General features: G+C 38.0%; 1 protein-coding gene across 2 annotated transcripts in view; it reads left to right on the top strand.

Moving 5' to 3' along the window:
* The first annotated feature begins 284 nt into the window (after positions 1 to 284).
* LOC131043412 (transcription factor RF2b) overlaps positions 285 to 12,613 on the top strand; it is a 60,615-nt gene continuing 48,286 nt past the window's right edge. The window contains exons 1-3 of one of the 2 annotated variants that reach the window (XM_057976617.2): positions 298 to 503; positions 630 to 2,162; positions 2,527 to 2,659. In XM_057976617.2, coding sequence (XP_057832600.1) covers positions 1,318 to 2,162; positions 2,527 to 2,659 — 978 coding nt within the window. In that variant the 5' untranslated portion in view covers positions 298 to 503; positions 630 to 1,317. Of the gene's footprint in view, positions 2,163 to 2,526; positions 2,660 to 12,613 lie in introns of both variants that reach the window. The other variant, XM_057976610.2, reaches the window with a different exon arrangement.

The raw sequence follows: 12,613 nt of genomic DNA, 5'->3' as shown, positions 1-12,613 counted from the left end.
ATATTTTTTGAAATGTTGCTATCAAATTATTTAATTTGATGATGAACTCTCCCTTAATCTCAATCATCTCTTTAAATAAATATTGTAAAAAACATCATTACTAAAATGTAAGTATAATTAATTTACATGTCATTGTAAACTTTAAAATCTAAAATAGAATATTTACTAATTGTAATGACAAGACTTGTACAAAAGACACAAATTCTTCCTCCCATTTCTTTTGTGCCCTTTTTCACCTTCCTTCAACCTTAAAAAAAAAGTTTGTTTCTTTATAAAATTATAAAGAGGCGAACAACTTAAGAGGTGGTCGGTAAGTCGTAGCAGTTCCCCTCCATGTGGCTTCCCTGGCTTCATGTGCTTGAAAATATAAAATTATAACCTAAAATTCAGACAAATTTCTTTTTGATAAAAGTTTGTTGTGGTAATCCCCTGTCATATCCGGCGAGTTTGACTTGATGATGATTCTGAAGGATTTTGGGACTTTTTTGGAGAATGCAAAAATTGTAAAATGACTACCACTAGAACTTTTTTTTAACGGTTTCAGAGTTATCATTTCAAAGCAAAATCATGCAGCTTCTATGGTCTTTCAAAAGATGTTGACGGATTTTTTTCTGGGCACGAAATCTCAGGTTTACGGACTTGCTACTTGCAACTACCTCCTTTTCAGCGCTGGCAAAACCTGATATGTTTCGATGTGAATGAAGATCTCGAGATCTGGAAGAACATGTTTACGCCAGGATTGCATTTGTTTACAGAGGGGGTAATTTTCTTAATAAAGATTAAATAGAGTCTACAAATCAGGTCTGCTGTTTCATTTCCTATATACCCACAAGTTGTTTCAGACGTTTGGCTAAGAAAATAAGTAGTTAACTGGTAAATTTTCTCCTCAGAGCAGATCAACCTAGGTTTCTCGCTCAGTTCCCTACATACCCACAAATTGTTTAGATTTTAGAATTGGCTACCAAGTGGTTTGTTGCTCAGTTTAAAAGTCTTACATTTTTTTTTGGGCTAGGGTAGATAAATTTCAGTCCTGCTGTTCAATTTGTCTTCGACGCCACATGTCAGAAGTCGTTTTAGACGTTAGAGTAGGTCAATAAAAATTCCTCCGTCTCACCCAAAAGCTAAGCTCAAACAATAGCAGGTATAAGTGTTCAATTCTGTTTCAGATGCCAGATTCCAGATGTTACAAATTGTTTCAGAGAGTAGAATAATTTTGTGATAGTCCTCACTCTAGCAAGCAGAACCTGTGTTGACTTGGAACAATCAGTAGGTCGAGTGTTCAATTCTGCTACGCCCATAAACAGAAACTGTCCTCAAATGGAAGGGTTAGGAGGTGGATACGAGGCATTTGTAGAGCGTTTGCAAATGGATATAGCTACCACCAATGGACCCAAAAAATCAACAGTTAATTCACCCATCAACCCCTCTCAGCCACAGCAGATTCAACAATCCAGGTATGTAGGGTATCCATCCCCCAGCAATGCATTCACAATAAAAAGAGAAGCAACCCCAGCTCTGTCGGACTCCTCTGCTAATTCAACGTCCATGGACGTGTGTATGCAAGAGCCAGTGAACTCATCAGTAACGGTGCCCGCGAGGACTTTAGGTTCAATGCAGCAATTCAGCACGGATGTGAATCAGATGCCGGAGGTTCCCCCTCGGAGAGGAGGGCATCGTAGGGCTCAATCTGATATTGGCTTTCGATTGCCAGACGATATTATGTTTGACGCTGATCTTGGTTTCACTGGTTTTGATGCACCCAATCTATCTGATGATGGTGCAGAGGATTTAATTTCCATGTACATGGACTTGGAGAAACTCAACTCTTTAGGAGAGCCATCCAATTCTGCAGCAGGACCACCGGCAGCACAAGAAGAATTTAAGCCTTCCTCTAGCACTTATAATAATCCTGTTCCACATCATTCAAGAAGTCTTTCTGTTGATGCTGCGTTTTCAGGATTTGAAGGCAACTTGGGGGGAACACAAGGGAATCTTGGCTCTTCAGGGCCTAGTCGTCCTCGTCATCGTCATAGCAATTCCATGGACGGTTCAACTTCCTTGCAAACTGATCGTCTGTCCTCAGAGTCATTTGAGACAAAGAAAGCAATGGCTGCAAATAAACTTGCAGAACTTGCACTACTTGATCCCAAACGTGCTAAAAGGTATGCTTCTAACACTGTTAACTCTCCACTTTTTAGTTGGAATCCCAGTGAAAAGAATTTCTGCAGGCTCGATGTTGACCAATCCTTCTCGAAGCATTTAGTGAGGTTTAGATTTTGCATACCAAGCCAGCAAGTCTATCCTCATGTATATGAATTCGGAAAGATAGTGAATAGAAGAATTATTTCCTTCTATATTTGTTTTCTTGGAATGCACATAACTTTGTTGCAAAGCATTTGCAGCGTTGTTTATTGTTCCAATGCACTATTGGTCCAACTCCAATGCAAGATTTCCTTATTTTAAGCATATTTTTTGGTGCAGAATATTCTTTTTTAAAAATAAATTTTGGATTTAATTTCCACTCAGGATATTGGCAAATCGACAATCAGCCGTTCGATCAAAAGAGAGGAAGATGCGCTATATATCAGAGCTAGAAAGAAAAGTTCAAACACTTCAGACGGAAGCAACTACTCTTTCAGCACAGCTTACAATGTTACAGGTGCGGAGAGCACTTAAAAATGGGTTTAATGAGATATTTGTGCATAACAAATGACCTATGCATTTAACCATGGAATTTCTGCATTAAATCATGGCTTTCCTGTTTAAGGTTGCAAACTCATTTGAATTTCTTTTTTGTTCTTAAGAATCTTGCGTCTCTCCTATTTGATGAACTTTTTTGGCTTTATATCTTGTTTATTTGTTACTGTCATTTATATTTTTCTTGCAGTGGCACATTGTTTTCTAACCTCGAGGCTGCATACTTGTTTGAAGAGAGGACATTATGTATATATTTATAATCATTGCATGCTCTCTCAAATTTATAATTTCGAACCCATTACCAATTTTTTTCGTAACCAATAGAGAGAGAAATCAGACCATCTTTTCAAATCAAACAAAGTCAGAAAGGTGCTGGTTCGTTGAATTGTTTGAAGATACAGCTTTGTTACTTGCCCTCTACTTGGCATACAGGTTGAGTTGCATCTGTTATTTGAAAAGACACACAATACTCTTGCCTCATGTCTAAATCATTTTTTGGCACAAATTGTCAGAAATGAAATTTGAAACCATCTTATTTAGTGAACTTTCTTCACCAGCTATTTGATGTTTGTTTTGAATCTATGAAGTAGCTTCTTTTACAAACTTAGCAATGACTTAGCACTAAATCAAGTTTCTAGCTTTATGTAAAAGGGGCTATTAGGTGACATCCACACAATTAAAGACTCTGTGAACTTGAAGATCACCTTCATAAGTAACACCCATATGTGAAACAATAAATAGTAATCGGCAGCCAATAGACTCTTCTGGCTCTGAGTTTTGAAGCGTTTTTTTATACATATTCACAATTTTGAGCTGCCAAACCAATGTGTATTTAGGTCCATCTCTGGTTATTCTAGTTAGTTGTGACCTTAACTGATTAAAACGCTTTTGTATTTAGAAGTGGTTAAGCTGAACTTGAAGTTTCTTAGCTTCAAGTTCCCATAAAAGTGGCAGATCTTTTTGAGACTTTTTAGCATGCTTCTGTTAACTTTGAGAGATTCTCAAGAAACTTTCTCATAGGGTTTATCACTTTATCCTATAAGAATCATTCCTTTCAATCAGTTTGATCAATTTAGGGAACTTTTTCTTATTTCAGTGAATAATTCTCTACATTGCACAAGCAAATGAACTCCAAATATGCAGGACAGCCAAATGAATTCTAAATATGCAGGACAGTCAAATGAACTTTAAATTGCAGGTTGAATTGTTTATGGTCGCTATAATCTTGCATAGATTTTCATTTACTTAGAGTCTAGACTAAAAATAGTTTGGTTGTTGCTTTGCAGCTAAGTTGTAGTTGCAGTATTGAGTGGATTATACTATGCTGCTTCATGTTTTGTAGTTGAACTGTTTTATAACTTTCCTTTGTTTCTGACTATGCCATCAGTTCCTGGTTCCCATAAGAGTATGTCTAGAACATTTTTTAGTTTTAGTTTCTCATTCTTCATATTTTGTTGATTGTATGTGAAATTGGGTTTGAGTGATGGCCTGCATAGACATATAAGCAACAGAAGTGGTGGTTTCTGCTGGAACTTAGCCACTGCTATACCACCATTAGAGAGGCCTTTATGGGCACAGGGCAGAGAAGATAGTAAAAAGTGATGAAGTAGGACATTAGTACATTTGACTGAACCATACTGAATTAGAAGAAATAAAGAATGCTTTAGAAGAGTATAATATTGTTTACTGGAGTAATGGATGCTCTAGCAGAGTATATTATTGTTTTCAAGGGTCAAATTTGGTCTGGTAGACAGTGATCTCTAATGGCTTACATGAAAAAACCTTCTGTCTGGTGAAGCTCTTCAATATATGGATCAATACCATGCCTTCAAAAATTATATGTAGTCATCAGTGACAAATCAGGGGTTTCCTTTGGCAAGTTGAGGGAGTGGGCTCCTGAACTTGATTCAAAGTGCTTCCCATAAAGAATATTGTTACTGCTGTCATCCATTTTTGTTGCTCAAGAGAGGGATTCTTGGATTGGGTTTCTTTAGATGTTTACTTGAATTAGCATTGTACTCAATGCTCAGCACTTAATTTGACAAGCAGATGCCAACAATTCCAATGGTAATAAGTTAGAACAACGGTTGTTAAGTGTCATGACCCCCCATTACAAAAGAAGTCTGAAGTAAATCATTAAGGCCAAAGGCCCCTAAATTGCCGTGTGTAAACAACGCTATGTGAAGAGCATTCAATATAAATCTTGGTCGACTTTATTATCTTGGCATTGAAATTCAATACATAATAATGAAATTATTATTATTATCATTGGGCCGACTTCTTGGAGAGGAATTACTTCTCTTTTAGGCTGACCATGCTCTGATTGTCAAAATATTTATTACATTTTAATTTGAATAGAGGCTGACCCCAGAAGTGATTATTACATTTTAATTTGTATGAAAGGCCGACCCCCCTCATGTTGTAGCACATTCCTTGGTAGGGACATCTCTTTCCATATGGTCGCCCCTTTGAGACTTTAAAAAAAAAATTATTAATTGCAAAGGTGATCGACTTCTTGTGAAAGATTGCCTCCCTTAAAGAAGAGGTATGATGTGGTATAAAAGGAGGGCAAGTTGGAGATAAGGAGGAAGGTAAGGGATACAATGTAAATCATTTGAATTAGAGCAGATCTAGAGCAGATTTAGATCAGAAATAAATGTGAAGGATCTGCAATCAGATTAAAAATGGATGAAGTAGAAACGAGGAATAAGAATTATGAGACCCGAGTTAAATCAGAAAATAAGGCGAATAAGAGCAGAATCTGATCTAATATTATCAGCCTGAGTTTAGTAAGTTTATGTATGGAAATGTGATATGAGCATATGAATGCAACATTATATTTTGCTGACATATATAGGGGAATCGATTGGGAATAGGAACAGATTAGCAATCCAGATCATTAATAAAGGATCAATCAAGAGGATTGTCCATTTATTCAGGAAAGTCCGGAAAGTAACCAGCAATATACATAGACATGTATAATTTTAGCAAGTCTCTCAAGAATCCTTAAATAAGATTATTCAAGGGAGTGATTGCCAATTCGTCAAGAATCTTAGGATTAGTGAGGAAACGTGGCAGGGAGGTGCAGCAGTATGAGTTCCCTCAATTAAGTAGCCCACCCCAAGTTGGTTACCTTGTGGGCCAAGGGGTTGAATTGACTTGATTGATCGTTCTGCACTCTTGGGCTTAGTTGTGAGGAACTAGTATCTCGGCGTCCTTCCCTCTATTAAGTAGCCCACCCCAAGTTGGTTAGCTTGTGGGCCAAGGGATTGAATTGACTTGGTTGGTCGTTCTGTGTTCTTGGGCTTAGTTGTGAGGAATAGTCTCCGGGTGTCCTACAGTGTTTTCCCATCAATTCCTAATATGATTGGCTGTTGTGGATTTCAATAGGGATTGTTTATGATCATACTGCATAATGTTAATTAATTATAAATTGCTGTAAATTTACTTGCTGTTATGTAATTTATTTATAGAATACTCTTTTTAAATCCTTTTTTTTTTTGGAATTGCTATTTTTGGGCAAAAATCAGGTATATCCCAAAAGGGTGTTACAAGTGTGGTTGCCGTTGCACCAAAAGATCGACCTATTAATGCCTGATATAACCACTAGACTTATAGAATCCATAGGAGGCGGTTAAGCCATGTCACAAATTCGAGCGTTGCGCTGCACAGCACAAGGAGACCAAGGGTGCACACCTTGCAACAATTCCCTCCTAGTGCAAGCGAGGGGTTTGAACCTGTGACCAAGCTCTGATACCACTTGTTACAAGTGTGGTTGCCGTTGCACCAAAAGATCGACCTGTTAATGCTCGATACAACCACTAGACTTATAGAATCCACAGGAGGCGGTTAAGCCATGTCACAAACCCGAGCTCTGCGCTGCACAGCACAAGGAGACCAAGGGCGCACACCTTGCAACAAAGGGGACATTACATTAAGCCTTGGGAGAAGCCATAGTGCATGCCCTTGAGCTGGAATCTATGCTGTTATGATATACTTTGGAAGAGTTTAATTTATGGGGAGAAGAGTGGGTGGTTGGTAAGTGGAAGAAGAGGTAAACATAGAGGAGGATTATCCATCATTGAATGCTCATTATGGCAGGGAACTTCTTTTTCTAGAAAATGGGGAATCTTATTAAACTTATAGTTTTTGTTGGACATTTTGCTATTCTTGTAATTAGTGAGTCTGATAGGTTTTTGGTTTTGTTTAGGATACACGCCAGTCAAATCCTTTCTGGATTGGAATTTGAAGTTTTTCATTGGGAAGATTAACTTGCATTGTTTTAATCTTGGTTTTGTGAAAGCCATAGTAGACTCTTGTATCAAATGGAGGATTGGTGAAGTAAATTTTGGCAAAAATGTTTATGTGCTTGTGTTCCTGTGAGTATTTGATATTGATATCCGACAATTACAAATGATGCTTTTTGTGATAATTAGCTTGTAAAGGACTAGATACTGTGCGCTAGATTGGATGTTATTTGTGATTAGGAACTCCTCACCAATCTCAATATTTTAGTAGGATACATATATATTGAGTCTCAACTGTGCAATAAAAAAAATATTGATCTGTACCTGCACAGTGGGATTTTTGTTTTTTTTGGTACCTGCACAGTGCAGAAGTGCTTATCTGCAGTAGTCCCTATATGAGAAGTCTCTCCTTTAGATTCTTACCTGCAGTGGTTCTTATAGATTCTTACCCACTCTGCAAGAAAGGGGTTGATCCTATTTAAAGGAACTCATATTCCCTTGGTGATGCAGTGCCAAGGTTAGAGTACCCAACTAAGGGCAGTGTAATTAAGCAGCAACAAATAACACACAATATATGCAGAAGCAAAATTTAGATTGGATGGGAAGATTGCAATAGTATAACTGAAAAAATGGCATTACAGAATTCAGAGTTTAAACTGCTTCACAAAGGGTGCAAGGCTGAAATCTTCTTTTGCAGGAACTTTCTACCCTTCCTCTTGTTAAGGATTAATGGACCTTCCTATTAAGTGAACACTTTATATATGTAGGCCCAGGGGTTCATGGAAAACTCATTACTCATTTCAAGGTTTGGGACAAATTCTTGGCATTAAACCTATTACATTGCATGCTCATTCACAATTCTGGGCAGGTTGATCCATCTTATTTGCTTGCTGTAGTTTTACATTTTCCTTCTTGAATTGCAGTGGCCATGCTACATGATCACCAAGTTCTCATTTGGAAGACGTGGGGCGGATCTTGGTCATTGTTAGCTAGAGTTTTCAAGAGGATGGTCGATATAGGTTGGAATCTACTTTTAGTTTCACTATTGACAGATCTCACATGTATGGCTGGGTTTGATGGTCAACAAGTTCTCATTTGGAAGAGGTGAATGGATCTTGGTCATTGTTGGCTAGATTGTTTAAGAGGATGAGCTATATAAGTTGGAAGGAGATCCTATGAGAGCCCTAGTGCATGATAGAGACAAATTTTTGAGCTTTGGCACAAAAGATTAGGTCCCTTGCACTATGGAATGTTGCCAATCTTGAAGGATGTGTTGTAGGGAATGCTTGACTTCAATGTTGAGAAGAAAAGAATATGCAAGGGTTGTGCACTCAACAAGTATTTGAAGGTTGTTTTTCCTTGCATTAAACATTGATAAAAATAGATTCTTGATTTAATCCACTCAGATGTAAATGGACCCATGTCTTCAGCTTCTTTATTAGGTAGCATTTACTATGTATTTTTTATTGATGATTCCTTAAGGAAATCCTAGATTTACTTCATGAAGACCAGGGATGAAGCCTTGGATAGTTTCAAGCATTTAAGGCCTCTTATAGAGAATGAAAAAGAAAGAATATTAAGGTATTAAATTCTCAAAATGGAGGGGAGTATACCTCCAAGGAGTTTGACTCTTTTGGTAGGGAAGTAGGAATCAAGAAGGTGCTATAGTTCCATACAACTCTTAAAAAAATGAAGTTGCAAAGAAGAAGAATAGGTCCATCATAGAGAGAGCCAAATCTATGATCCATGGTCTAGATGTACCCAAGTGCCTCTGGGAAGAACCATGTCTTGTAGCTTTCTATATTCTTAATAGGTTTCATCATAAAGTGTTCAAGAAAAAGACACTAGAGGTGGCATTCATAGGCGAGAATTGTTGGAGTAAATTAATTAGTTACTCATTATGCTTAAGTTCCACTTAGGTATTAGTTGTCTTAATTTAATATTTCCTAAGTGCATAGGTATTTGTACTTGGGTAGTTGGATGTTACCTACTCCCTCCCTACCCTTTCACCTCATTGGTGCTCCTTTTCTCGCATTTGCCTTTATAAGCAAGGCGCTTATACACTTCAAAACATCTCAATTCATTTATCTATTGGTGAAATATATCTCTCTTGTGTGAAGATTTATAGCTGTTTTTGCTCTTGGGAGGTTGATCACTCCAACATGGTATTAGAGCCGTCATCCAGCAACTCCTTTCATTCTTGAGAATTTTCATCATTCTATTTTGAGGTCAGATTTAGGAAGTTTTGGTCTGCAATTGGTGCATTTCATTGCGCTGAATTAACCGCATATCTTGGTTTCTTCCTGGTGATTTTTTGGTTGTAGGCGTTTGAATTTTTTTTAAGAAATTTTTTAATTTCGCCTACGCAAATAGTTTTTTGATCTGCTCATATTTGAACGGATTTGTTTTGCCGCTGCTTGGGTGATTTGCTATTAGTGGTCATATTGGGAGCCTGTATTTCATTTGAGGCAGACACATTCACTTATTGCTAGTGGTCTTCTTGTGTGGGCTTTTATTAAGTTTTCACATTCAAGGGTTCCAAAATATATCTCTTGTATAAATGTTTATAGCTGTTTTTGCTCTTGGGAGGTTGATCACTCCAACCTGGTATTAGAGCCGTCATCCAGCAACTCCATTCGTTCATGAGAATTTTCATCAATCTTTTGAGGTCAGATTTAAGGAAGTTTTGGTCTGCAATTGATGCATTTCATTGCGCTAAATTAACTGCATATTTTGGTTTCTTCTTGGTGATTTTTCGGTTGTAGGTGTTTGAAATTTTTTTAAAGAATTTTTTTAATTTTGCCTATGCCAATAGTTTTTTTATCTGCTTATATTTGGATGGATTTGTTTTGCCGTGGCTTGGGTGTTTTGCTATTAGTGGTCATATTGGGAGCTTGTATTTCATTTGTGGCAGACGCATTCACTTATTGCTAGTGGTCTTCTCGTGTGGGCTTTTATTAAGTTTTCACATTCAGGGGTTTCAAAATTGGCTTGGGCATCATCATTGGCTGTTTGGAGTCTCGGCATCTCTTTATTGTTGCAGGTTGCTCCTTGATTGTTTGTAGATATCGGTGATCCGTGCACATTTGGCTCGTGGTTTTAGTGGCTCCTCGCTTGTGCTTACCTTTCTCACAACCCTTCTGGCCGCTCTCTCTTTGCAACTTATCTCTTAGATCCAAAGTTGCATGGACACGGATACAGTATCGGATACGGATATGGCTATTTTTTAAGACCCCCAATATGGATATGGCTGGACACGTCATTCATAAAAAACACGTACACATATATTTAACACAATTTTCTAAGTTATTCGAGGAGATTTTCATTACTTCAAATGCAACATAGACACATAATTTCTACATAAATAATGATAAGTTGATTTAACATTTTACAATATGCAAAAATAGAAGAGTTGCATTGGAAGATAACCCAAAAAATGGGTCATTGAAATAGAAACACATTTCATTTGTCTTTCTCATTTGGTGTAGGTTTTGTTAATACCATTTTAAAAAAAAAATGCATTAATGAAGTTTTTAAAAATTAAATTTAGGAAGATTCACGTCAATTTTTTTTAAAATCAAATCACATTAGTATTTAGAATGGTTAAAAATCTAGGATTTTTGGGCATGCGTGGGTGCAATATTCGACGTGTATCTGGGCTGTATCGGATACGTATCCGTTTCAGAAACGGGAACGGATACAGGGAAACGCATTCTCGGGGAGGGACAAAGGAGTTTCCGGCAACTCTGCTTAGATTGTTCCAGCTTTTTCATTGCCTGCAGATCTTATTGTTCTTTGCAGGCTTCGCTGATCAATTGTTAATTATAGTGTTCCCTTCTGTTGTGACCATTTCACACATCGCCCCATTTAAAATGGGGACCCCCTCTTTCTGCTCGTTTTTGCTCGCCTTTCGCTTTGCTTTTTAGGGTTTTGGTAGTTCGTTAGTTGTCTGGATTTAGGGTCAAGCCTTAGGGTTTCCGTTACTGTCTTTTCAGGCTAGAGTCCAGTCAGTCTTGAGAGCTTTTTAAGCTTCCTTTTGTAGGATGCAATTTTGAATGGAATGAATTCGCCAGAATGGTCTATTTTCAATTGGAATTTTGAGTGCAGAGTCTTAATTTGTCTAAGTGTGAATGATGAAATTGTGAATTTTGTCCAAATGAGTAATTTTGACCAAATTTTGAGTTTTTTGATTTTTGATCCTGGGCATGGGGAATGATTTGTTTTTGCCTTGTGAAGTGATTAAACTTGTGAAATCATGATATTTTGGCCTGTAGGAGCAAAATCGCTCCTGTCCCTCAGTGAAGGACCGGAGCTCGTTTTCAAAAATCTTACTATCTCTGCAGGATCAAGATGATTTTTCGAATGGAAATGGTAAAGAAAGGCGTGATCTTTCCGTTGAATATAAATTGAAGAATTTCACGAACACAGAAATGCCTCAGGAAGCAAAATCGCTCCTGTCCCTCAGTGAAGGACCGGAGCTTAAAATCAAACATCACCTCGTCCTTGCAGGATTTTAACAACTCGACGATTTGGAGAGATCCAAGGGAGTGCATTTTACCAGATGAATATAATTTGAAGGCCAAACATGAAGAAAAGTGGACTAGAATGCCAAGATCGCTCCTGTCCCTCAGTCAGGGACTAGGGCGAAATCCATTGTAGCTCCCGTCCCTCTCCCAGGGACCAGAGCGAAATTCTTCATAAGGCATGTCTTAGGCAAAGATCAAGCAAGTTTTATGTTTGAAGGCAAGAAAGGAGGTGAATTGAACTCGTTGAAGACAAATTGAAGATTACCAAACATCTACAAAGGACCCAAATGCCTAAGTTCGCTCCTGTCCTTCAGTCAGGGACCAGAGCGATTTTTACCTTAGACAAATTTCTTGCCAAGTAAGAGCAAATTCCAAGGCATGGATGGGTGAAGCGGAGCACTACAAGACCATTGAAGATAATTTTTGAAGTTAGCAAAGTGAGATGAAGCCTACAAGAGCAAGATCGCTCTTGTCCCTCAGTCAGGGACCAGGGCGATATGATGGTTATATTGCCTTTCCTCCAAGTTCAAGACAATCCAAGACGAAGTACAAGGTGGTGAGGACGTTTTAAGGCATCTCAATGAAGAACGAAGTGTCCAAGGTCGCCAATGTTGAAGGAATTACACCAAGACACCCAATTCGCTCCTGTCCCTCAGGCAGGGACCAGAGCGAAAGTATTCAAATGAGGCTAAATTTGGGTTGCTATTCACATTTTGAATGTTTGAAAGAAAGTAAAGGATATTGTTTTGCACTTTGAAGATAATTGCAAGTTAGTATGATGAAGATTTTGCACTAAATACCCTAGTTCGCTCCTGTCCCTCAGGCAGGGACCAGAGCGAAATTTTCATGAGGGCTTAGATTTTGAAAGTTGATCGCGTATCAAGTGGCCAGGAAGGACCAAAGGACTTCATTTTACACGATGAAAGCAATAGCAAGTTGATGAAAGCAAGCATGAGCTTAAGACGTTGAAGTTCGCTCCTGTCCTTCAGGCAAGGACCAGAGCGATTTTCATTAAATCCTTCATTTTCCTTCAAAAGCATGTCAAAGCAAGGTTGCACAAGATCAAGATCGTCGTTTGGAAGGCAATGAACGAGAAGTTAAAGGTTAAGTACGAAGAATGTTGGCTAGAGCACTAAGATCGCT

The sequence above is a fragment of the Cryptomeria japonica genome, chromosome 4, assembly GCF_030272615.1.
Source record: "Cryptomeria japonica chromosome 4, Sugi_1.0, whole genome shotgun sequence".
Lineage (NCBI taxonomy): Eukaryota > Viridiplantae > Streptophyta > Pinopsida > Cupressales > Cupressaceae > Cryptomeria > Cryptomeria japonica.
Note: the sequence above shows the minus strand (reverse complement) of the source record. Positions and strands in the feature narration are given on the sequence as shown.